The sequence below is a fragment of the Centroberyx affinis genome, unplaced genomic scaffold (genome assembly GCF_046629955.1).
Source record: "Centroberyx affinis isolate AG114_WGS23_722 - 3 ecotype Tasmania unplaced genomic scaffold, CSIRO-AGI_Caff_v1 ptg002987l_1, whole genome shotgun sequence".
Taxonomy (NCBI): Eukaryota; Metazoa; Chordata; class Actinopteri; order Beryciformes; family Berycidae; genus Centroberyx; species Centroberyx affinis.
Genome location: NW_027281093.1, coordinates 150,818 through 173,232, shown reverse-complemented (window position 1 = coordinate 173,232; position 22,415 = coordinate 150,818). Strand labels below are relative to the sequence as shown.

General features: G+C 38.9%; 1 protein-coding gene across 1 annotated transcript; it reads right to left on the bottom strand.

The window, feature by feature from the left end:
- Window positions 1-1,019: 1,019 nt before the first annotated feature.
- Window positions 1,020-22,183, bottom strand: hgh1 (HGH1 homolog (S. cerevisiae)). Its single transcript, XM_071537184.1, has 10 exons — window positions 22,118-22,183; window positions 17,126-17,248; window positions 15,971-16,109; window positions 13,766-13,903; window positions 11,907-12,058; window positions 9,493-9,593; window positions 5,094-5,192; window positions 4,686-4,777; window positions 4,475-4,597; window positions 1,020-1,820 (listed from the first exon to the last, which is right to left on the bottom strand). The coding sequence occupies exons 2-10, from the start codon at window positions 17,233-17,235 to the stop codon at window positions 1,656-1,658; spliced, it is 1,119 nt and encodes a 372-aa protein (XP_071393285.1). The 5' UTR covers window positions 17,236-17,248; window positions 22,118-22,183; the 3' UTR covers window positions 1,020-1,655.
- Window positions 22,184-22,415: the final 232 nt, after the last annotated feature.

Here is a 22,415-nt window from a genome sequence, read left to right as displayed (position 1 = left end):
TGCTATAATGAATATATTGTCAATGAATCTCTTGTACATTAAAATGTTAGAGAAGAAAGGGTTTACTGGGTTCAGAATAAAGTTGTTTTCAAACACACCCATGTATAGACAGGCATAGTTAGGTGCCATTTTACTACCCATAGCAGTGCCCTTGGATTGTAGAAAATATTTGTTTTGAAAACAAAAAAGTTGTTAGTAAGGACAAGGCTAGCTAGATCCAACAGACATTCAGTGCTGGGCTTGGAAGTGGCTGGGCACTGACTCAAAAAATGCTGATGAGATTCTAAACCACCCTCGTGAGGAATATTAGTGTACAGACTCTGGACATCAAAAGTGGCAAGCAGAGCATCATCGGATACATTATCAAAGGTTTTCAATGACCCAATAAAATCCATAGAGTCTCTAACATAAGAAAGTAGAGTTCTTACATATTGTTTTATGAAGTGGTCCACATAGGAGGAGATGTTCTCAGTGAGACTACCTATACCATTCACAATAGCTCGTTTTTTTGGGGGGTTTTTTCCAAGATAACATACTGACAGTATATGATTATACTGTCATGTTTTGCAAAACGTGGAAATCAAAGATATGCAATCGACTTAGCAAACGTGGCGGTGTAGGTGCGCAGATGAGAGAGAGACAGAGAGAGTTGAGAGAAAGGGAGAAGGTATGCCGGGGGGAGACCTACACTACCGCCACCAGCGGGTGACGCAAATTATATGCGCTGAAGCTTGTTGCTGTTGTTTAGCTTGTTGCTACCAAAAATACTGCTTAGACTAGAAAACTGTTACAGAACTTAACGGACCCAGTGTCATTAGAGACATAAATATACGTAGGTAAAAACAGACCGACTCCTACATTAAACGTAGACTGACAGAGACGATTATGTTCACATAATCATATAATTTAAGCATATAATTTGCAGGTGTGCCATATCATAGCAATGCACTTGTAGGCCAATATTATTTTCTAGATATCTGCAATGAAAAAAACTTGAAGAAAAGACCATTTATGTTAGCATTTTTTATTGTATTCTTAATTCTTCATGTGGCAGAGAATCTGCCTGGATTTGTTGTATTGAGCAGGGTTTTATATGTAGGTGGAGTGAGCAATAGCAATAGTAGAGAGGCTGTGAAAAAGCAAATGTCATGCCCTTTACTCAAAACACAACATGTCTTGTGGCTGCACTGAGTTGTGGACTATTGAGGCTACTGTTGGTGGAGCATTTGGTATCTGTTCCTCTTCTATGATGGATTTCTCCCTGTATGACTGTTGAACACCGGTGCAAAATGGTGGGTTTAGAAAGAAGTCCTTGCTCTTTGATTATGACTGACATTCTGGACTAACACCAAACAATCCAACACCATTGATGTTTTAGATCATTGAAAAGTTTCCTCCTATTAAACTCCATGTCATGTCATCTACATTCGTCCATGGGTCATGGGAATGAGACAAATACACCACCAAACAAACAAAACGGACCCACGAATGCAAGGTACATCACCAATAGCTGTTTTTTAACAGTGTTTAGTATGGATTTTGCCTTTAACTTGATCCTTAAAACAGTCCAACAACAAAACCAAAACCATCATTTGAAGATGAGAGTTCATCAGAACGGTGAAACAGAGTCTGTCATCAGTCCATTACTCTATCCTCTACCTCTCCATTCCCTCTGGAACTTTGTTTTTCTCCTCCTGCTCTCTCTCCAGCTCCTGCTGTTCCTTAGTGTCAGCCTCCTTCAGTTTCTCCTCCACATCCTCAGGAATATGCACCTCCATCAGGTTCTCCATCCCTTGCTCTGGCTCGTCTCCAATCAGCACCTGGAAGGAGGAGGGAGAGGGAGGGATAGAGAGAGAAAGATCACAGTGTGGGTGAATGTTACAGTACCACTTAATGGTCGATAAAACAGGCTATAAGAAATGCCCAGACCAGTGATCAGGACTCCGTGTCACATGGAGTTGTGCCAACAACCTCTCCTGCTAGCTTCCAAAAACTGGTAACCTTCCAGGTTCACAACAACATGAACTAATGCACATAACCTGGACATATCTTTAGACATGTTTCTGTAGGTTACTTGCACATGTTTGGCGAAAAAAACAAAAACATTTTCACATCCTGCACAAATGCGCTATGAAATGTAAATCTGTGTTGGGGGTAATGCATTAGAGTACTCTGATTACTTTTATGTGGTAATGAGTAACTTAACGTTTATGTAATCAGTTATTAGATACTTTATCAAACTTGCATTTCATTCTTTCATTCTTCTTTATTCTGCTTCTTGCATTTTTTTTTCAAATGGTTAAATGTTTAGTTTAGTACAAATAAAAAAAATAAATGACATTATTGCTACATGATGTTATTAAAAGCAGACTATGCAGTATGGCTGCGGCTGGCGTGCAGTGGATGCTGGTAGACTACTTTAAAGAGCTATTCTAAAAGAACAGATGTTTTGAGATATTTTGTGATTTGTAAATTTGAAATCATGAAAATAGTGTTAATTTAAATACTAGTGATATTGAATAGTTAATTTGTACTATAATCATATTTTTGGTTTGTTTTAGAACATTAGATTTTCCTATAGTTTCTTATGTATAATACATTCCGTTTAGTTGAAATGCTCCTTTATGTTTACCCCTGACATCACTGTAATTTGACTAAATTGGAGTGAGAAGGTCCATGGAGCAACACAGTTGTTTGACCGAGGAAAATGAGTGCCAATTGATGACTCTTGTTAGTCTGTAACCGTATTTTTTCACTAAATGCTCGAAATGGAGTCACTGGTCTCGCGAGATTGACATTGCTTTTTGCATGGACTTCAACTCAGTAGTTGTACATTTTGAAACACTGAAGGAGTGCTGTTACAAGTACGACTAGCTTTTGGAATGGACACAACAATTAACTTTAGGACTTGGAAATATCTGCATTATTTTGAACTGATAGAAGAAAAAGGTAAGGACATTATTGTAACTGTAAGCTGTGCATTGGTGAATTGAAAACACTTGCCAATGTGCTGTGAGCAGTATCTGCTATTTATTTTGGGACCAGACATGATCAATTAAGGCTACCTCTAATCTTTCTGGTTGACTGTAAATGAATGTGGCCTTGCCTTTCAGAGGTTGATGTTTTCTTTAGATAACAGTAGCTTGTGTACTCAGTGATGATCGCCATAAAGGCATATTTTTAAGTAGGTAACTTGAAAGTACTCTGAATTACTTTTAATAAGGACTGATACGTAACTATCAAAATAGAGTTACGTATCAAAAACAGTTACAAAGCACTTCACGTAATCCTGAAAAAGAAAAACAGCAAAAATAAAATCGGTAGACAGAATAAAACACATGGTAAAACAAAGCTTGACATGAATTTAAATGAAAAATTAAAATTTTGTGTTTATGTATTTAACCTTTATTTAACCAATAAAGGCATGCCCACCACTTCATCCACGAAGAAGAATGTTATATTTGATTTCACCCCATAGTATGCTGGGCAGCAGAACAAACAGCAAATACTGTACAGGGGACCACTGGGGATAAATCTAGGATTGGGCTAAATCCTTTTCGTAAATGTCACCTGAACTGAGCATTTTAAAGGAATAGTTCACCCAAAAATGAAAATTCGGTTTGGCCGTTTAGCCTTCAAAATAAAAGCGCGAGATTTGAGAATAGGTAGAAATACTGTTTTAAAGCAATTACTTTGTATTTAATCATCAAATTCAATAAGTCAGCACCCATATTAATGTTGTCATAATAATAATGAAAAATGACATAAAATGTGCCATTTTTAACTATACACGCGGCATGTATTACACTGTGCAGAATACATACAGAACGGAGACTAAAGTGGACATCAAACATTAATATGGGTGCTCACTTATTGAATTTGACGATTAAATACAAAGTAATTGGTTTAAAATAGTATTTCTACCTATTTTCAAATCTCACACTTTTATTTTGAAGGCTAAACAGCCAAACCGGAAGTCTTGTTTCTGCTAATTGGAGCTAGTCTTACCTATCAAGGCTGGGTTGCGCGCAAACGTGACATTTAAAATCAACAGCTAGAGTGGAGATTTCAGCTAAATAATGGTGTCAATGTCGGTGTTTTCAAGTCACTTTGGGATCTGTTGGCTTCAAGAGACTTGGAGTATGCTGTAAGAGATGCATGGAGCCATTTTATGGATATTTTCCGTTATTTTTTTTAACTTTGAAGACAGGTCTCCAGCAACTTCAGTTGTTTTGGAGAATGCTGCAAGGTACTTCTTCCAGGGATCTCCGGGACTGTTGTCTAGATTAACAAACTTTACCCGATTTTCTACTAGCATGGGGGTGAGTAGATAATGACTGAATTTTCAGTCTGAACTGCTCTTATCATAATTCTTATTACAGCTTTTCTTCTTACTAATGCTTATGTTTTCTAATTTAGTTGATGGATTTGGTAGTTAATCATTTTGCTTATTTGGTAATTAATTCCTTCTTACCTGGATAAGTTTTTCGCAGGCCGCTGCAACATGTGCATCCTTCTCCCAGCCGTGGAACTCTCTCATGAGTGGATAGACGTTTTTCTGTTTTAGTGTCCGACGGCCTGCTTTGGTCGCTGTCAACTAGACAAAGATATACAGAGCTCATTGTCAAAAATGTTGTGTCGATATGTGAGCATGTGCATGTGTATGTGTATGTGCTGTGTCATACCAGCACTAGCGTTTCCACCAGCATCTTTCTGATATCAGGGTCTTCTTCTCTCTTCTTGTCCTCTGAAAGGTACTGCAGGTCCACTGGCAGACCTGGATATCATATCAACTGCTATTAGGGCTAGGGTTATTGTGGCTGCAGTACTCTAACCCTCTCAAAGATGCTGCAGGGCCACCAGTTACAGAAGGTACACAATGTCGTTGCCGTGGGTACATTATGTGGTACACCATTACAGGCATTACAGTAGGTAACCTATGACGTTACAGTAGGTATACTGTATAACATTAAGTAGGTTTTAATGTGTTAAAATTTGACAGATTTTATTAATTTAAACAAAGTTCTATTATCGACTGGTAGACTGCAGGGGAAAATAAAGTTATAGGAGTAAATATACACACACACACACACCTTCATTTTCTTCGTCTGTCAGCTCTTCTGGACCAGCCAATGGCAGCAGGAGGAAGGGCAGGATGTCCACGGCATCACTTAGCAACCACTCATGATGGGCTGAACAGATATAGGAGACTGGGTCAGACAACTGGATATACTGTTTGACTTGAATAGAATGGGGAGACCACACAGGTATTGCCTAATAGTCTAATGAAAACGATGAAGACTTTGGTGTAGGATCAATAATTGTTGCCATTGTAACTATGGAAAGGTGAAGTTCCAATAATCCCCTGGGGTGTAGCCACAGACAGTTTGAAATGGACTCTTGCGTAGACTAAGTAGACTATACAATGGTAAAATCAAACAAGCAAAATAGACCTGATGGAATCTAATGGGGGCTCTGACTGTGAACTGGATTTGGATGATAATGAACCAACGAAGATACAGGATGACAGTTTGCATAGAACGAACAGGTGATATATAATCTAAAATTGCCTTCACATAATATACTAACAGAGACAGAAGGACCAACTTGTTACGCAAAATTGACGAGTAGAAATGTTGTCTTTGTAACCTGGATATGTTGGCACACATCACGCTGCCATCAATCCACGGAAGAAGCCACAGTGTCGAGGGGGGTCTGGCTGCAGACCTCCACTGTCAGGGCAATCTCCGCTGTCAGGCCAGCTCCACACTCAGGTGGAGTTCGTCAGTTATTTTGAACTCCCAGTACCCTCTCAAGCTGAAGTTTCGTGAAACTCGCCACATTTCCAGGCTTGTCGCAGAAGCGCATTTTCTTTTCAAAATAAAAGCCCCACGAGGCTGCCACAAAAAACACAGTTGTTGGTGGTGAAATCTCCCTAATGATTTAGCAAAATGTTTAAGGCGACAACTTAGGCTATTTCATGACTGTCTTATGATTTGGGGATAGTGCTAACCGGGAGAGATGAAATATCAGAACAGTAGAAGTTGCAGGAGATATCTCATCCTTCCCCTCCGTTTCTAGCTGATGTTTTCATTATTTTTTTTTTACTGCTTGTTTTCATTCATTCATGCATACGCTTAATTATTCACACGTACAAAAAAAAATGCAAAAACAGCCCATTAGACACATAATTTCAAACAAAAACATTGATTAACCGACCTACAACAACATCGGATTGAGCCATTAAAATTAGCCGACAGAAAAAGTTAGCAGTGGCTGTCCTGACATGGGAGGTAAAGAGCAATTAAAAAAAACGACAATGAAGAAGAACGTTGGGCTGCGTCATTAGAATGAGAGAAGAAGAGACCTGAGCATGGAGCTGGCCTGACTCCTTGGCCTGACAGCGGAGGTTAGCCTGACAGTGGAGGTCTGCAGCCAGACCCTTTTGACAGTGTCATAGCAGATGTAGAAGGAATAAGGCCATGGACAACTGCTTGAAACTCAGTGAGATTTGCTCATTAAAACATCCAAGGCTGTGTCTACGAGTGGGTCGGAGAATAGGTGACGGTCTATGTGCAAGAGCTCATTCTAGGGCTGGGCGATATGGACCAAAAATCATATCTCCGTATTTTTAGGCTGAATGGCGATACACGATATATATCTCGGTATTTTCTACGAAGTGGGCTAAATGTTCAGTTGTAAGTAGGGCTGGGCGATATGGACAAAATCAAATATCACAATATTTTTTACCAAATACCTTGATATCGATATTGTGACAATATTGTAAGGGATGACTATTGGTGCTTTCACAAAATATTTACACAATGAGATTTTTGATAAATAATCATCAGTAATGTGGATATAATGACTAAGTGGGTAAAGGCAAATAATAGAACAGCTAGAACAGTCTGGTAAGTTCAGAAAATGACATCACTTTACTGTAATGCAGCCTTTAAAACCAGGAAAAGACAACACTTATGCCATATCACGATATTACGATATCCAAAATCTAAGACGATATCTAGTCTCATATCACGATATCGATATAATATCGATATATTGCCCAGCCCTAGCGCATTCCAAACATTCCAGCTGTTTATGCTGTGATATACCTGTTATACAACACTACAAGGAATAAGAGGAGAGAAGGGACATTCCAACTGACAATTCACATAATGAAGTTGCCTGATATCAGACAGAATTGTCAACTCGTTACACTCCATTTCCATCTTCAGTCTGACATTGCCTCCACTCTAACCGATTTCCGTGGGGGAGGGGGATTCGATTTTCCCTAACCAATCACTAGAGACCGACGTATCCGCCTGAATCTAACGTCATTTTAAGTCGACACTGATGCGAAAAAAAACATCTCCCATTTGAATAAATGCCTTCAAAGCAGTCAAAGAGTGCTGTTCGGATTTCAAAGTAATTGGTACTTTTAATCGATTTAGAACAGCCTCGATAGCAGCGTCTACCTTGTCTACAGCGGTCGCCATTGTTGTTATTACTCCTCCTTGGTTCCAACGCACAGCTTGACGACAGCTTGACAACGGCGTTAGTCCCGCCCGTGGCGCTGATTGGCTAATCGTTAGTCCCCCCCCCCGGCGCTCATTGGACCGGTCGATTTTTCAACCGAGAGAAACCGCTGTTTCATGTCACGATGCCAGACCAGAATCAGTCAACTCGGTGGAGTGGGCGGATTCAAAGGTCTGGACCCAGGCAAATAATGAAGGGCTTTGAGAGGCTGGACCTGCAACACCTCAGACCCCTGGAGTACTTGGACCTCCTCCGATTTGCATACAAGGCACACTTCGGTGTGGACAACTAAATAATTTTGGACAATGCCTCCCACCCTCTCTACGATGAGCTGATGTACATACACAGCACGTTTATGGCCATTTCAGACTGAGTGCAATAGCCGCCCAGAGATCAGTAATTATTAATAAGAGATGAGCGGACAGGTGGGGATGCAGAGTATTTAGTGGCTCAATCCAGTCCAACTAATGCATTTGTGTTCAACTCATGCACTCCTGCCTGTCAGGCACGCTCAATCGTCCAGAACTTTTGAGAGTTTGACCTTACAGTTGACCGATGAGTTGATGCCATCTTGCCTGAACAATGAAACAACCGTTTACAATGGAAGCCCATTCCCACCACTCAATAAAATAAAAAACGACTAAATTGGGAGTTTTTTTCTCAGAATTCTGACTTTTTTTCTCACAATTCTGACTTTTTATCTTGGAATTCTGACTTTATATCTTGGAATTCTGACTTTATGGAAGTGGAAGAAAAAGTCAGAATTGTGAGAAATAAAGTCAGAATTGTGAGATAAAAAGTCAAATTGTGAGATATAAAGTCAGAAATGTGAGATAAAAAGTCCGAATTCTGAGAAAAAAACTCACAATTTAGTCGTTTTTTATTTTATTGAGTGGCGGGAATGGGCTTCCATAGTTTACTGACGTGTCACTGAAACTTCCTTGAGACAAGAATAACATTTTTCATTATGCTCCTGTCTACATGCCAGAATCAGGTGTACTTACAATGCTGATATTGTGGCGATGCGCCACAAATAAACCTAAACACTGGACAGCATTTTTCTTGTGCAGCAGCACAAGAAAAACAGGCTCAGTCACGCTGTGGCTCACTAGGCAGCAAATCACAGCACGTCAAAGGTTACTAGGGAAAACCAGGACTGGAGTGTTTGGATAACCAAATGGCATTTATTTATCCATACAAAAAAAAAAAAAAAAAAATTTGTTTTACGTTACTTTCTGCCTGTTATGGATAATTTAAATCGTTAAGTGTAGGGCTGCAACTAACGATTATTTTCATTGTCGATTAATCTGTTGATTATTTTCTCGATTAATTAATTCGATTAGTTGTTTGGTCTATAAAATGTCAGAAAATGTCAGAAAATGGTGAAAAATGTCGATCAGTGTTTCCCAAAGCCCAAGATGACGTCCTCAAATGTCTTGTTTTGTCCACAACCCAAAGATATTCAGTTTACTGTCATAGAGGAGTAAAGAAACCAGAAAATATTCACATTTAAGAAGCTGGAATCAGAGAATTTTGACTTATTTTTCTTAAAAAATTACTCAAACCGATTAATCGATTATCAAAATAGTTGGCGATTAATTTAATAGTTGACAACTAATCGATTAATCGATTAATCGTTGCAGCTCTAGCTAAGTGGTCCCAGCCCTAGAAATTATTTCTATGGTATCATGACTGGCTCAGAGGTCAAATTTCAGAGGGTCAACGCGAGTCTGCATGGGCTATTCTGTCTGAAATGGCCATCAGCCTCTGGTTCAGTTCTGGTTCCCCTATGGTGAAACAAGGAGCACTTCAAGCATCCTCCGTGTCGACTGCCATTCAGCTGCACAATACTGCCACTACGGCCCAGCCTCTGCCAACTAGGAGGCTGCTGAAACCTGCCCTGCTTGGCGATATAGAAGCTTTCACACATCTCTAATCTTTCGGTGTGTGTCTCACCGTAGTCAAAGCAGCAGTTGCGTAGGGTGCCTATGACTCCTCCCCTCCTCACCGTCGAAGCCTCATACTGGGTGTAGGGCAATAACCTCTGGACTACACACCTGAAACACACACACAAACACCAATTGTAACATATTACATAGATACTGGAAGTCCTTGGACTACTCTTGCTAACTGGTCGATGTATATATTGAAAAGCACTGGACACAACCTTGGTGGACCCTGCAGCCTTGTTTAAAGAATTCTCTTCTCTTTTGTCTGATTTTTAAAGCATACATGTTTTCTGAATATTTGCATTCAATCAAATCACATATTTTGCTCCCAAAACCATTTCTGAGTTATTGATAGAAGAGACTATTATGCCATATTGAATCAAAAGCTTTCTTAAAATCAACAATATTATATCATATATTTTTCCTTTAGGTTTTTGGTGCACATGTTTTTGAATAAGGGTATGAAGGGTAAGTAATGTGGTCTGTTGTTCTATGCTTGGGCACAAAGCCATTTTGGGATTTACTTAGTAAATTATTTTCCGTAAGGAAGGGTAGAATTCTTGAATTTATAATGCTACAGAATAGCTTCCCCACGTTAGAGTTCAAACATACTCCTCTATAGTTATGGGGGTTCAGATTATCTCCATTCTTAAATATATGAGTAATCAGTACCTTGTTTCAAATTTCAGGATATGCTAATGCAGGAGATGCTTTCTACAACCAGATTAAATAATTTTAGTATGGCTATTTGAAGTTTATTGCTGCTGTATTTTATCATTTCTGTTTTGATACCATCAATACCACATGCCTTTCCATTTTTCAAATCTGGAACTTTTTCTTTTAGCTCCTCCAATGTGATTAGGCTGTCTGGAGCATTTTGGATATTTTTATTGCAATTTCTAATGATTTCAATTTCTCAATTGTGGAACTATAGTGTGTATTTAGACAATGGTGTTCTGGATTTTGATATAGATCGGAAAAATATTTTTTCCAAACACTGCCATTCTGGTTTGCAATGTCATTTTTATGTTTGGATGGACTCAGTTTTTTCTACAGACTCCATTGCCTCTATTGCCTATTTTGACTAGTACATTATCTGTGTATTTTTCCTTTTTTGATTAATAATTTTCTTGTATTTTCAGGGCTGTGTGGTATTCATGGCGTAATTCTTGGTTATCAGGGTGTTTGTGTTTTTCATTTGAAAGCTTTCTCTATTGCTTTCTAAATAAGGAACATTCATTGTCAAACCATTGTTCTTTTCTTTGTTTTTTGTCTGATTTGTGTTTGGTCTCTTCAGTTTGGACTCCTTTACCATCTTCATGAATGTATGATTCAGATCTTTTGTGGCCGTCTTTTGTGGGGGGGCGGCGGGGATGATAGGTTCAGAGAGTGAGGAAGGGAGATCAGAGGCATAATGATCCTGTTTCTGTCGGCCTTACATTTCTCTGCTTTGCTTGATGCTGGATATTTCCTCCCTTTTCGTCCATATTATCATTCTCAGAGATTGGTTATCTTCTTCCAGTTCTCTGATTTGGTTTTGTTGCTGGAGGATCAGAGTATGACTCCAATACCAAAAGTCCTTCCTTGAGTGTCTTCAATTTTTGTGGTGTCAGGGGCGAGTGGTACTGGGTGCTTGCTGAGTGTAGTCGTCTTCTGCGTCGTGCTCTTGTCTTCTGAATAGGCCAAGCTTTCCTTCTCTTTCTTTTCAGCTTCCTCCAGAAATTATCCAGGCATTTTCTGGATCCATGGATCATTACTGTACCATTATGATGAACATGAATGGTAAGCATTGGGCAGGTTGTATTTTAATCTTCATATAAAGAAATTTGCCTTCCTTTGCTAATTCCATTCTTCTTTATGTGTAGGAATGTCTATGTGACAGTTGAATGCCATGTATTTCGTTTGTGTGTGAAGAAGAGCAGGTTTGTTTTTACCTTGCCATTTGCTGTTGATGAGAAGTCTGCAATGACTGTCTTGGGTGATTCCTTTACGATTTTTAGCTTGAAAGTCTTTTTGGATTTAGCAGATGTAATATTACTTGAATACAGTATCTCACAACCTTGTATCACTGTTGCACTTTCCACTGGGTTGGTTGTACACTTTTCAGAAACTGCTTTGGTTAATTCATTTATCGATGAATTATGTCCATGCATTTCGGGTAGTTTTCTCAGTTCAGTTCATAGCAATATTGGAAAGAGGAGAGCTCTTTTGAAAGAGTAAATAGATATAAGATAGGTATAAGGACTGCTGTGTGCTATGATGTTTTCTCCAAGTGTAAACTGGTACTTCTTTCCCTATGATCTGGCTTTCTTTTGGAAGATCATGATCCGTGTTTTGTGTTTGTTACTGTTAGAGGCCAGTTCTGACAGTATGTCTGAAGGAGTGACAGGATGTGTTGTAATGCCCCCACCCCCAACCCACCTGTCCTTGTCCAGTATGTAGTTTCTGGCTTCAGATAGCTGCGTTAGGTTGGAAAGCAAAGGTCCCAGGTAGTGGAGGGAAGCCTTCTTGTTGTATCCTTCAGTACAGAAAATCTCCACCAGATGGCTTAGACCAACCTCCTCCTGGAGGACCTGAAACAGGAAGTAAACACAACATATATTACACAGTCTATTGTCATATATCTCAAACATATCTATTCCATCACTGTACCTGTAACATCAAAATACTCAATGGAATTATCACATTAAATAGCAAGTGAAACTATCTGTAAAATAAATGCAGATTAATCTCAGGATAAAAAAATTAAGATTAAGATTAACCACCCCAAAACATAACAGACATGGTCTGAAATTAACATCGCGCCAAATGCGGGTAAATTGTTGGCTGTGGCGGGCAAAATCGTCAAGTCACCTGACACCGTGGTGGGTAGGTTTTTGGTATTATTTTAACCGGAGGCCAGAGGAGATGGCGGTAAGTGTTGTGAGACATTCTCACATTTTCTATCCTATGTTTCCTCAACATTGCAGTTGCTCCTACCAGTTCTGCAGTTCAGTTCGTGCGGTGGAAAAAAGAGAAAACTCAGCCGCTGTCTGTGGTGGTTTATTAAGACCTTATGGATAAACTGACCCCTCTGGTTTGTGGTACTACTGATGTCAAGTAAACTGAAAACACAGGCCATGGTAGCTGCCATATTGACCATTTCCAGATCACGTGATATGTCTGGATGCGCACACATCTGGAGGCAAAAAGCAGTGTTTCCAGTGTTTCCCTTATATAAGGAATATAGATATATACATAATTATAGCCTACTGTAAAATCATGACCCGCCATGCTAAAGTATTTTCTATAGTGTTTTGTATAGTCATTCTACTGGTCTACCTTATAATGGCTTTGCATACATGGTTACTCAGTATATTCTGACATGTTCACCAAGTTTCATGATGACTGGGAAATCTGTTGTGAAGTAAATTTAGCCTACATGCCACGCTTCCTCACAATGTTAAGAGTTAATATCAGCAAAAAGGAAGTACATATAAAAAAAATCTGTTAACAGATTTTAAAGAGCTTGGTCCACAGATGTTGACCATTTTTGGTGGTAATCGGTCAAATGGTGTAGTAAATGTTTTTCCAAAAATTCAAAATGGCAGAAAACCTAAGTGGACTTTGGTGGTCCAAGAGGCAAATTTGTAGATCTGGGTCAGATACTATGTGTACCAAGTTTCATGACAATCTCGTTATAACGAGAAACTTTTCTTGTTATAACGAGATCTTTTTCTCGTTATAACAAGATATTTTCACGTTATCATGACATCTTTTCTTGTTATTATGACATACCAACTTATCTCATTATAACGAGAAACACTACATTACATATGGAGCTTAAAATGACTAAGAACAGCATTATTTTGAAATGCAGTGCTGTAATATTCGCTATTTGCTTCACGGTTGGCTAAGTTTGTATTCAGTTTTTGGCATGTGTTGACACAATGGACTAGCTTACAATAAGCCAATTTCAAGCCACAGGATGATTTTCATGATAATGAGAGTATGTATATTTAAAACTGTCTTTAATGTTTATTGTCACTGTTTTTATATTGATTGTTTTAGATGCATGTAAAAATCTAGAGATGTACAGTGTACTACCTGCTGCAACTTGTGCCTTTAAGTGATGTTGGTTTCTTCAAACCAACACAGCAGGATAAAGTACAGGTGTACTTAAAAAGTCATTTAAATCATGCAGTCATCCATGAAGGCAATGTCTTTTTTTTTCTGGGCCACATTCATGGGCCTCAAGCAGTAAAGGCAAGTTGGGGTCATGGGTCTTTCAGAGGACTAACCTTGAGGACAGTCCTGCAGGTCTTTCCGTGGCGGGTCAGGTTGGACAGGATGGTACAGATCCGATCAGAGAACAAGTACTCTGGATCCAAAAGGTTCTTAAATAACACTGGAAGACTATTGGCCTCTGTCACCAACACCTGGGAGAGAGGAGAAACAAACGTACACATTCTTGCACATTTTACTTTTTTTCATGTTTTCCTTAAAGGTCCCATATCGTAGAAAACAGGATTTCCCTTGCCTCTTTGATTATAAAGGAGTTGGATGGTCTATCTAAACATGGTGAAAGTATCAAAATGCACGGTCGCCAACTAAATCCACACAATCCATATTAGAAAAGCAAGCCTCTAAACGAGCCATTTGGATTTTGGACTGTAACTTTGTGGTGTCACAAAGGTTCGCTCATTATCATTTTTGTAAGAAATAATAGGCTAACAGAGTGGGGTTTTTTCGGGGTAGTAGTATTTCATTTGAACATGTCAATACAGTTAGTCTGATATTCCTCATTTTAATAAACCATCTTATATTTTGTCTGATATTTAATCATGCTGGCTTTGTCATAGCTGAGTTTAAGTGCTAAGGAGGAACACCGCTATAAGAGCCGGGCTGTGTGTGTGCATTTGTGCATTTGTTAGTAACGTTTTTTGCCATGCACAGTGCTTAGGTTCCTTAGTTCCTCCTGAAACAAAAACGCATTTGGACTTGTTTTGAACACAAAACGGTGGTGCCCGCCTGCCCTTTTGTGGCTGAAAACATTAATGAAACAAAAAGCATCAGGATGTGAACTGAGAACTTCACACTCCCGAAGCACTGTCACCACTACTAGACCAACTAGGATACAGTGCCCACTAGGCTAACCTAACCCTTACTCCTAATTCCTGCAATAGGGCTTGGACTCTTTTACGATTCGCGATGGGGCAGTATTTAGGCACCAATTCAGCACAGCAGAGGGCGCCATTGTCTGCTGCGCCAGTGACTTTTCAGTGCCCAACATGTGCCTGGCAGTAATCTAGCGTGCAAGAGGCGGGTCATCGGTAGAGTTTAGCCAAAAGGAAAAAGCCACAGACTTTAAAGCTCTATGTGATAACTTGGCATGTCAGCGGCTACTCTGGTCAGAATTTGCAACTGCACTCTATCGATTTCACTGCCGTCAAACTTTTAATGATGTCAGACAACAAACAATCATGTGCTTATTGATCACATAAACACTAACAATATGGTAAGATGCTTGAGATAAAACACTGTGTCTGTCGTTGTAGAATACTACTCACCAAAAGCTATGGGCTAAAATATAGCTACGATGCTAACACAGCCGCGGTAGTTAGCTACTAATATAGTACCCAGATGTTACGAGTACACTACTATTTCCTATTTATGCTACTATTACCGCAGCTCAGAATGATGATGAATTATGATGATGGTTTCGTTGGAGCTTGGAAAAGCCCATTCCAAGACTAATAGCAATTAAAAGTGAATGTTTCACCACAAAAAAGTTATCACATAGAGCTTTAAGGGAAAATCTGAAGTAGATACAACCGGAGAAGTAAACAGAAAACAAACATTTATGCTAGTAGACAATTACAACCTTGCTCATGTTACAGAATATGGTGTAAGAACAGTGTATTTAGATAGAGTTGACTCAACCTTGACCTTCTGCTAGTTATCCACTTAGCTTTGCATTGGAAATTACTATTAAGATTAGCAAGATAGCTAACTAGTAGTTAGTAGAAGCTAATTCGCTAAAACTGCTCATTCCTTGACCCATTGTCTCCTCCCAAAGCTTGCAGTTTGAGTCATGGATGAGCGCAGCAACTTATTACAAGTTATGTTTGATAGAGAAATAATGCTGCGATTTTCGTATGATTTTATCCAGGGTGGGGTGAGAGGATGCCATGGGACACTGGATCAGAAGAAGCCACATTCTGAACGCCTCAAAGAGGGACCAAGGTGTGGCCTACAGATTGTGAATTATTTCATATGCATGGATATTTATATACACTTGTGACAACAATTTGTTACATGTTACAACTTACCTGTTATAACATCACATAATCTTAAATGTCGTCATATTTTCTGTAATTTGACGTTTAAGATTATTAAATTGCTAATCACAGAATTAAGGTGTCATTATTGAGTGTTCAGTGTAGCTGTCTACTATGAAATGCCAGAGTGGCTAATCCTAAATCTAACCAAATGAGACAAATTACCTGGTGCAGTGTCTCATCAGCTGACAGATTAATGAGCGCGTGGTAACAATCCTTCACGATAGCAATAGAGGGGTCAGCGGTCAGATCAACCAGGGCCACCAGGAAGTCAGGTTTAGAGCGGAGATAGCAGCAGCCATCCCTGGAGAACAGACATGGATTACTATAGCAATAGCTAGTTAGTAAACAAGCAGATGAGAAATTGGTAGAGCAGCAAATTTTCTAAACAGTAGAACAAAGCAAAACCATCCTAAATCTGTGAAGTGTCCCCTTTAAGAAATGGGTTGTTATATTTAAAGATATTTGACGACAAAAGTGGTTAAATCAATGGACAGAATGAAATACAACAAAAATTCTTAGGGTGCTGAAAACAACCTGATTGAAGAAGCAAGGGGTGCATAAAGTCATGTAACTTAAGACTGGATGCTCAGAAATTAATGTAATTTTCAATATATTCTGTTTAGTGTCTATTTTACATACCCTGAGAACACCAAATCAATATCACTTTACAGTTATGACTTACAAGCTTCTAAATACATGGACACAATAGGTGAGAAACCCATAAATGGACTCCTTTGGTGAGTCAAAGTATACCTTTTGATACACTATATGGCCAAAAGTATGCGGACACCCTGTCTAATTAGTGGATCCGGCTATTTCAGCCACACCCATTGCCGACAGGTATATAAAATCAAGCATACAGCCATGCAATCTCCATAGACAAGCATTGGCGGTATAATGGGCCGTACTGAAGAGCTCAGTGACTTTCAACGTGGAACCATCATAGGATACCACTTTTCCAACAGTCAGTTTGTCAAACTTCTGCCCTGCTACACCCAGTCAACTGTAAGTGCTGTTATTGTGCATGTTATTCTGCATTAACTGATATACTTTGTTAACTTAAAGGTCAGCTGATACAAATTTGAATTTTCAAACACAATGCAACCTAATTTAATCAAGTTTATTTAACCTTGCATAGTAAACATGCATATATATATAAAAAAAAAACATTCATTGAAGAAAGAAGCCCAGTGGTTGTCATTGTAAAGCACCTTCTAATGGATGGACTAATAGCTACTGATGGGCTAATTGCTATTACGACTATTTTACATTAAGATGAAAAATAATCCTGGATATTATTATTTTTATATATCATACCTGTGTGCAGATAGGCCCAGGATGTACTCAGTGGCTTGACCTTTGACATCAGGTCGTGTGTCAAGGGTCAGGAAGGAAAGCAACTCCAAAGCCTCAGAGTCACTCAGCATCTTGTGACAATGTCTGCATAACATGAGAAACAACAACATCCAATCCAAATACTGTCCACACTGGTTGCAATGTTTCCTCTTAACTGTATCTTGCATGTAGTGTAGTTCTTGTTAACTGTGCATTTTCCCCCCCAAAACTATGCTCCTGTGTTCCAAGAAACATGCCAAGGGGAGCAAAAAGAAGACCAAATTAGGGATCTTTTAAGGTGAAAAAAAATTATGTCTGACCAAACTGAATGGCCAAGATAAATGCAGCACACACTTGAAAAAAAAAACCCAATAAGTAATGTAAGTAGCCTACATTTTTTATATGCATACAGTAGCCAGTGATGCCTGATAATTAGGGGTCCAAGCACGTAGTGCTGGGAACCCTATTGTTTTTGTTAGGCTTATTATTCCGCTTCTTCTTCTTCTTCTTCTGCCCTAAAAGTATCTGGATCTCAGAAACCGTAAGAGCTACAGTGACCAAACTTGTCAGATACGTCGAAAGTCTCAGCCGCTACTCAGGCAACGAAACCCAAGTCAATTGGCCTCATGGTGGCGCTATAAAAAGCAACTTTACGTTTTGGCCTATAACTTCTGAACCGTATGGGCCACAATCAAAATTCTTTCCCTGGATTCCTTGGTTCATTCTGCATCCATCCATACAGGCCCCGCCCATTTCCGCCTAACTAGATTTCCCGCCATTTTGAATTTTGTCCAAAACTGTTTTTTCGCTACTCCTCCTACACATTTTGTCTAATCGTCACCAAATTGTGACACAGCATGTCTGGACTGTCCTGCACAAAAGTTATTGAGCAGTTTTTTGATATTCCACACCGTTTTCATATAATAGACTTCCAAAGTTTGGTCAACTGTCATGGGTGGGACCTATTTCACAAAAATCGCCATAACTCAGGAACGCATTGTCCTATGGTAACCAAACTTGGTACACGTGTGCACTGGTGTCATTTCGCCTATAGGGGGAACTAAAGCAACATTTCAAATGTTAAAAGGCCATAACTCGGTGACTGTAGATCATAGGAACAAAATTCCTTAATTGCTGGATTCCTTGGGCCAAGTGCATCTATCCATATAGGCCACTCCCGTTTCAGCCCACAAGGTTTTCCGCCATGTTGAATTTTGTCCAAAACAGTTTTTTCACTTCTTCTCCTACGTATTTTGTCCAATCTTCACCAATTTTCGCTCACAGCATGTCTGGGCTGTCCTGCACAAAAGTTATTGAGCAGTTTTTTGATAGTCCATACCGTTTTGCTACAACTGGCTTTCTAGGCAAGACCTAATATACAAAAATTGCCATAAGTCAGGAAGTTGTTGGCCAACCTTTAACAAATTTGGTACATATGTGCACAGGTCAACTCTGAGGTAGCATGCAACATTTGGTGGTATTGTAACCATAGTTGACCATAGTTAAAATACTCTAAGGCTCTAAATAGCCTATAGCTTGGACAGTATCATTACCTGGCCCTATTTTTTTGTGCTCCCTCCATTGCCCCCCTGTGGACTCAGTAGCCTAATGGTTAATGAATAGGTCTACTATGCAAAAGATTGTGGGTTCAAATCCCGTGGGTAAAACTATCTCCTCAGACCACTAAGCATAATGTCTTAAGTTTCTAATTTTTGGGCAAATGACCATATGAAAAGATGAACTTGACAGAAGTCATGGGCCAACACAAAAGCCGGTGTCAGACTGCATGTCCGAACTTCACAACATGTTATTTTTTGTGTGTGTCTTTCTACCTTCTGTAATGTTTTGTCTATCTGTCTGTCATATCAAATTGTGCTTGGACCCCTCAATCGCCGCTTGCAGCTATATTTCTGGTTGTTTTCAACCTAGGCCTTGTACAGAAGAGGATTAAGGCCATGTGTGAAAAATTTGAGTTCTGAGATTAATCTCAGAATTCTGAGAAAAAAGTCAGAATTCTGAACTGAGAACTCAAATACACTTTTCACATGGCCCTAATCCTCTTCTGTAGACTTGTGTTCAAAATTTCATCACTTCACTGTTGAGTTTTCATACCTCCATATGAGAGAGCTGCATTCCGGCCCAAGCCCGACGGAACCCGAGGCTATTGACAGATTTGGGCCGGGCTTCAGGACGATTTTCACATCACTAGTTCGGGCTCGGGCCGAGCCAATTGATTAATTGACAGGAGATGGCAACATCTGACGTTGTCAAGACAACACATGACCCCACAAAGTGCTGTCCCATTCCTCCTATACCATTTCGAGCCCTCGCGACTTCTTGCACTCACGCACTACAGCTGCACACACAAGTGACGTCAATTAAGTCCACGAGGGCTCAGTGCTTAGTCCATAGGGTAGACATTGGGATTTGGCCAATGTCAATTTACGATTCATACACTAAGAAAAAATGTCTGACGTACGTAGTAGTGTATATGTATTACTGCCCTAAAACAGATAGGGATCCATTCCGGTCACAGCCACTGAGTGACTCATAAAGAACCGAATCTCATTAAGGAGCCCAACTTTGCATCACTAGAGGAACAGTGACTGACCTTACCCTGCCCTCCGATGTAGTCTACATTATTTAACACATGCACACACATACAGCCACTGAAAATGATGTTTACTTGTATTACTTCTAATATTGTTACCTTGTCATTTATCTCCATAACCTATGTTAATTTTCCTTTTATAGCTCTTGTGTTTCTTCCATCTCACTCCAGTTTAAAGGATAAGGTTGGTGTTTTTTAATGCATTTCTTATCGTCAACAAATCCTATGAATGCCTTTTTCCTCAAACGACTTCATAGGCCGACCGTAAACACGTTTTCCATCTCAGGAAAGTAGTTCCTTAGCACCGAAAATAGTCCCCGTCGTAATGAAGAATTTGTTCCCAATTTGAATTTGATTTGGTAATAACTACAACAACCTGACTTTTCATGGTAACGATAGTCTAAATTGAAACTATGTCTTTGTGAGCTGTATTTAAAGGTTTTTAGCTTACAATTGGAGCCAATGACTTCCAGTTTGAAGGCTAAAAAGGGAACATGGGAAGTCGTGAAAGTAATGGGAGTAGAGTATGGAAGTTTTTATTGGACTGTATCCCACAGAAGACAATTTGCATGTGTGTACCATGTTCCACAAATATCTCACCATCCACAAACATGTATTTTTCACTTTTCACTCACTGTTTTGTAAAATACTGAATGATTTGCAAACATGCATAACTTATTATTAATAAATGTATCTTAATTTAAATTAACAATCGTATAGGTTTTACAAATGTGTAGAAATTGACACATTTTCATGCACGTGAAATGGTCTTTACGCATTTGTGGATCGCTACTACAGATACAGTAGGCTCGGTACAAATTGGACAAAAATCCGCAAATAAATACACGGAAGTCACAAATGTCACGTGGTCCACAAACAAACTGGAAGCGATCCACAAATGTGTAAAGACCATTTCACATGCACACTTTTGATCCACAAATGCATAGAGATCATTTTACATGCATTTTTTTTGCTCTGAAAATGTGTCAATTTCTACACATTTGTAAAACCTACACTATTTTTTATTTTAAATTAAAATACATTTATTGATAATAAGTTATGCATTTTTGGAAATCATTCAATATTTTTGTGGATGGTGAAATATTTGTGGAACATGGTACACACATGCAGATTGTCTTCTGTGGGTCACAGTTATGAAAGTCCAATAAAAACTTCCATAGTAGAGCAAAACGCATTGTTGATTTTGTTATTTTCATAGGATTTGTTGACGATAAGAAATGCATTTTAAAAACACCATCCGTATCCTTTAATGTTGAGATTTTTCCTACTGATATCACACTTTGTCCTGGTCCTACTTCTATGTACTTTGGCAATACTGTCAATCTACTATGGTCATGCCTATAAAGCCTCACTGAATTTAATCAGAGAGAGAGAGAGAGAGAGAGAGAGAGAGAGAGTTATTCAGAGACAGGAGAGTTAAGTAAATCTTTATGGAGCACCTTTCAAATCTACAAAGCGCTTTACACAGGGAGACACATCAAAAAGGGCAGCAAACAGCCCAACACAGCTGCAGTGACACAGAGCAATGTAAAAAGCAATTCATATCATATATCACATACAGGAGAGCCAAGAACAGTTCTAGAAGATAGGTAGTAGATAGTAGGTAACGTTAGTCTGCCTAGTTTAGCTAATTTGAACATTTAAAGTTTGAAGTTTAGTTGTATTTATCTGTAAACCACAGGCACTTTATGTACAGTTATTATAAGTGTATAAATGTATAACACTACAGTCATATGTATTACAAGCTAAACATAGTCAACTTAATGAGCCATTACTGTCTTACCACTGTTTATTTCCCTCTGTATTTAGTTTCACTGTGTTCTGATTTGTTCTCTAATTTTGATTAAAGTGCTTGATTATTATTTTATTTACTATTTTTATTTCTTTCGCTCCAACTTCACTAGGTCAAATTCCTCGTATGTGTAAATGTATCTGGCAATAAATCTGATTCTAACATTAACACTCTTTTCGCATTACAGCGGTTATAAGTAGTTAGCTCAGTAGGTTAGCTTAAATGTCTCCGTGTTAGTAAAGTTAGTCATCTAGTGTGAACTCTCCATTATTCCCCAATAAATACCAAAAAATAAGAAACTGCAATGTTTACCTAAGCTACATCCATGCGACTATTCTTCTTTTCTAGTGTTTCAGCATGGAAGGACACATGTTCCAAACTGACTTCCGTGTTAATGCGTGTTGTACCTACACCTCCATAGAAAATCTTTTCAAACTTAAACAGTAGCTGGGCAAGGTTTTCCCATACAAAATGAAATCCTTAAACTCTTTGTGATAGCTGGGTGACATGTTAGTTTTCAAAAAAGTTACCACATAGGACAAATTCTTACCTTTATAGGCCTATGACTTAATCCGTTTGTATATAACTGTACTTGGCAGCGCACTCTTCTTCTACGCCGCATTGTTGTACTCGGCGCTGTAAAATGGGATCATTACTGCCACTGTTGGCGGCTGGGGGAAAAACATCTTCTTAAGTACAGTTACATACTGTATATCAGTGATTCTCAACCTTTTTCATATCAAGGACCACTAAATTAGTACACATTAGGGCCACGGACCCCCATTTGATGAGATTTTGTCTCTCTAACCCAAATCTGTGAATATATTTATTTTTTGATATAATTTTCT

Coding starts and splice junctions, on each gene's coding strand:
- hgh1 (XM_071537184.1), bottom strand. CDS start 17,235: ATGCTGAGTGACTCTGAGGCTTTGGAGTTGCTTTCCTTCCTGACCCTT. Junction 12,059..13,765: donor CCTGCAGGACTGTCCTCAAG/GTTAGTCCTCTG, acceptor TTCCTGTTTCAG/GTCCTCCAGGAGGAGGTTGG. Junction 1,821..4,474: donor CCTGCGAAAAACTTATCCAG/GTAAGAAGGAAT, acceptor TCCTCCTTCCAG/GTGCTGATTGGAGACGAGCC.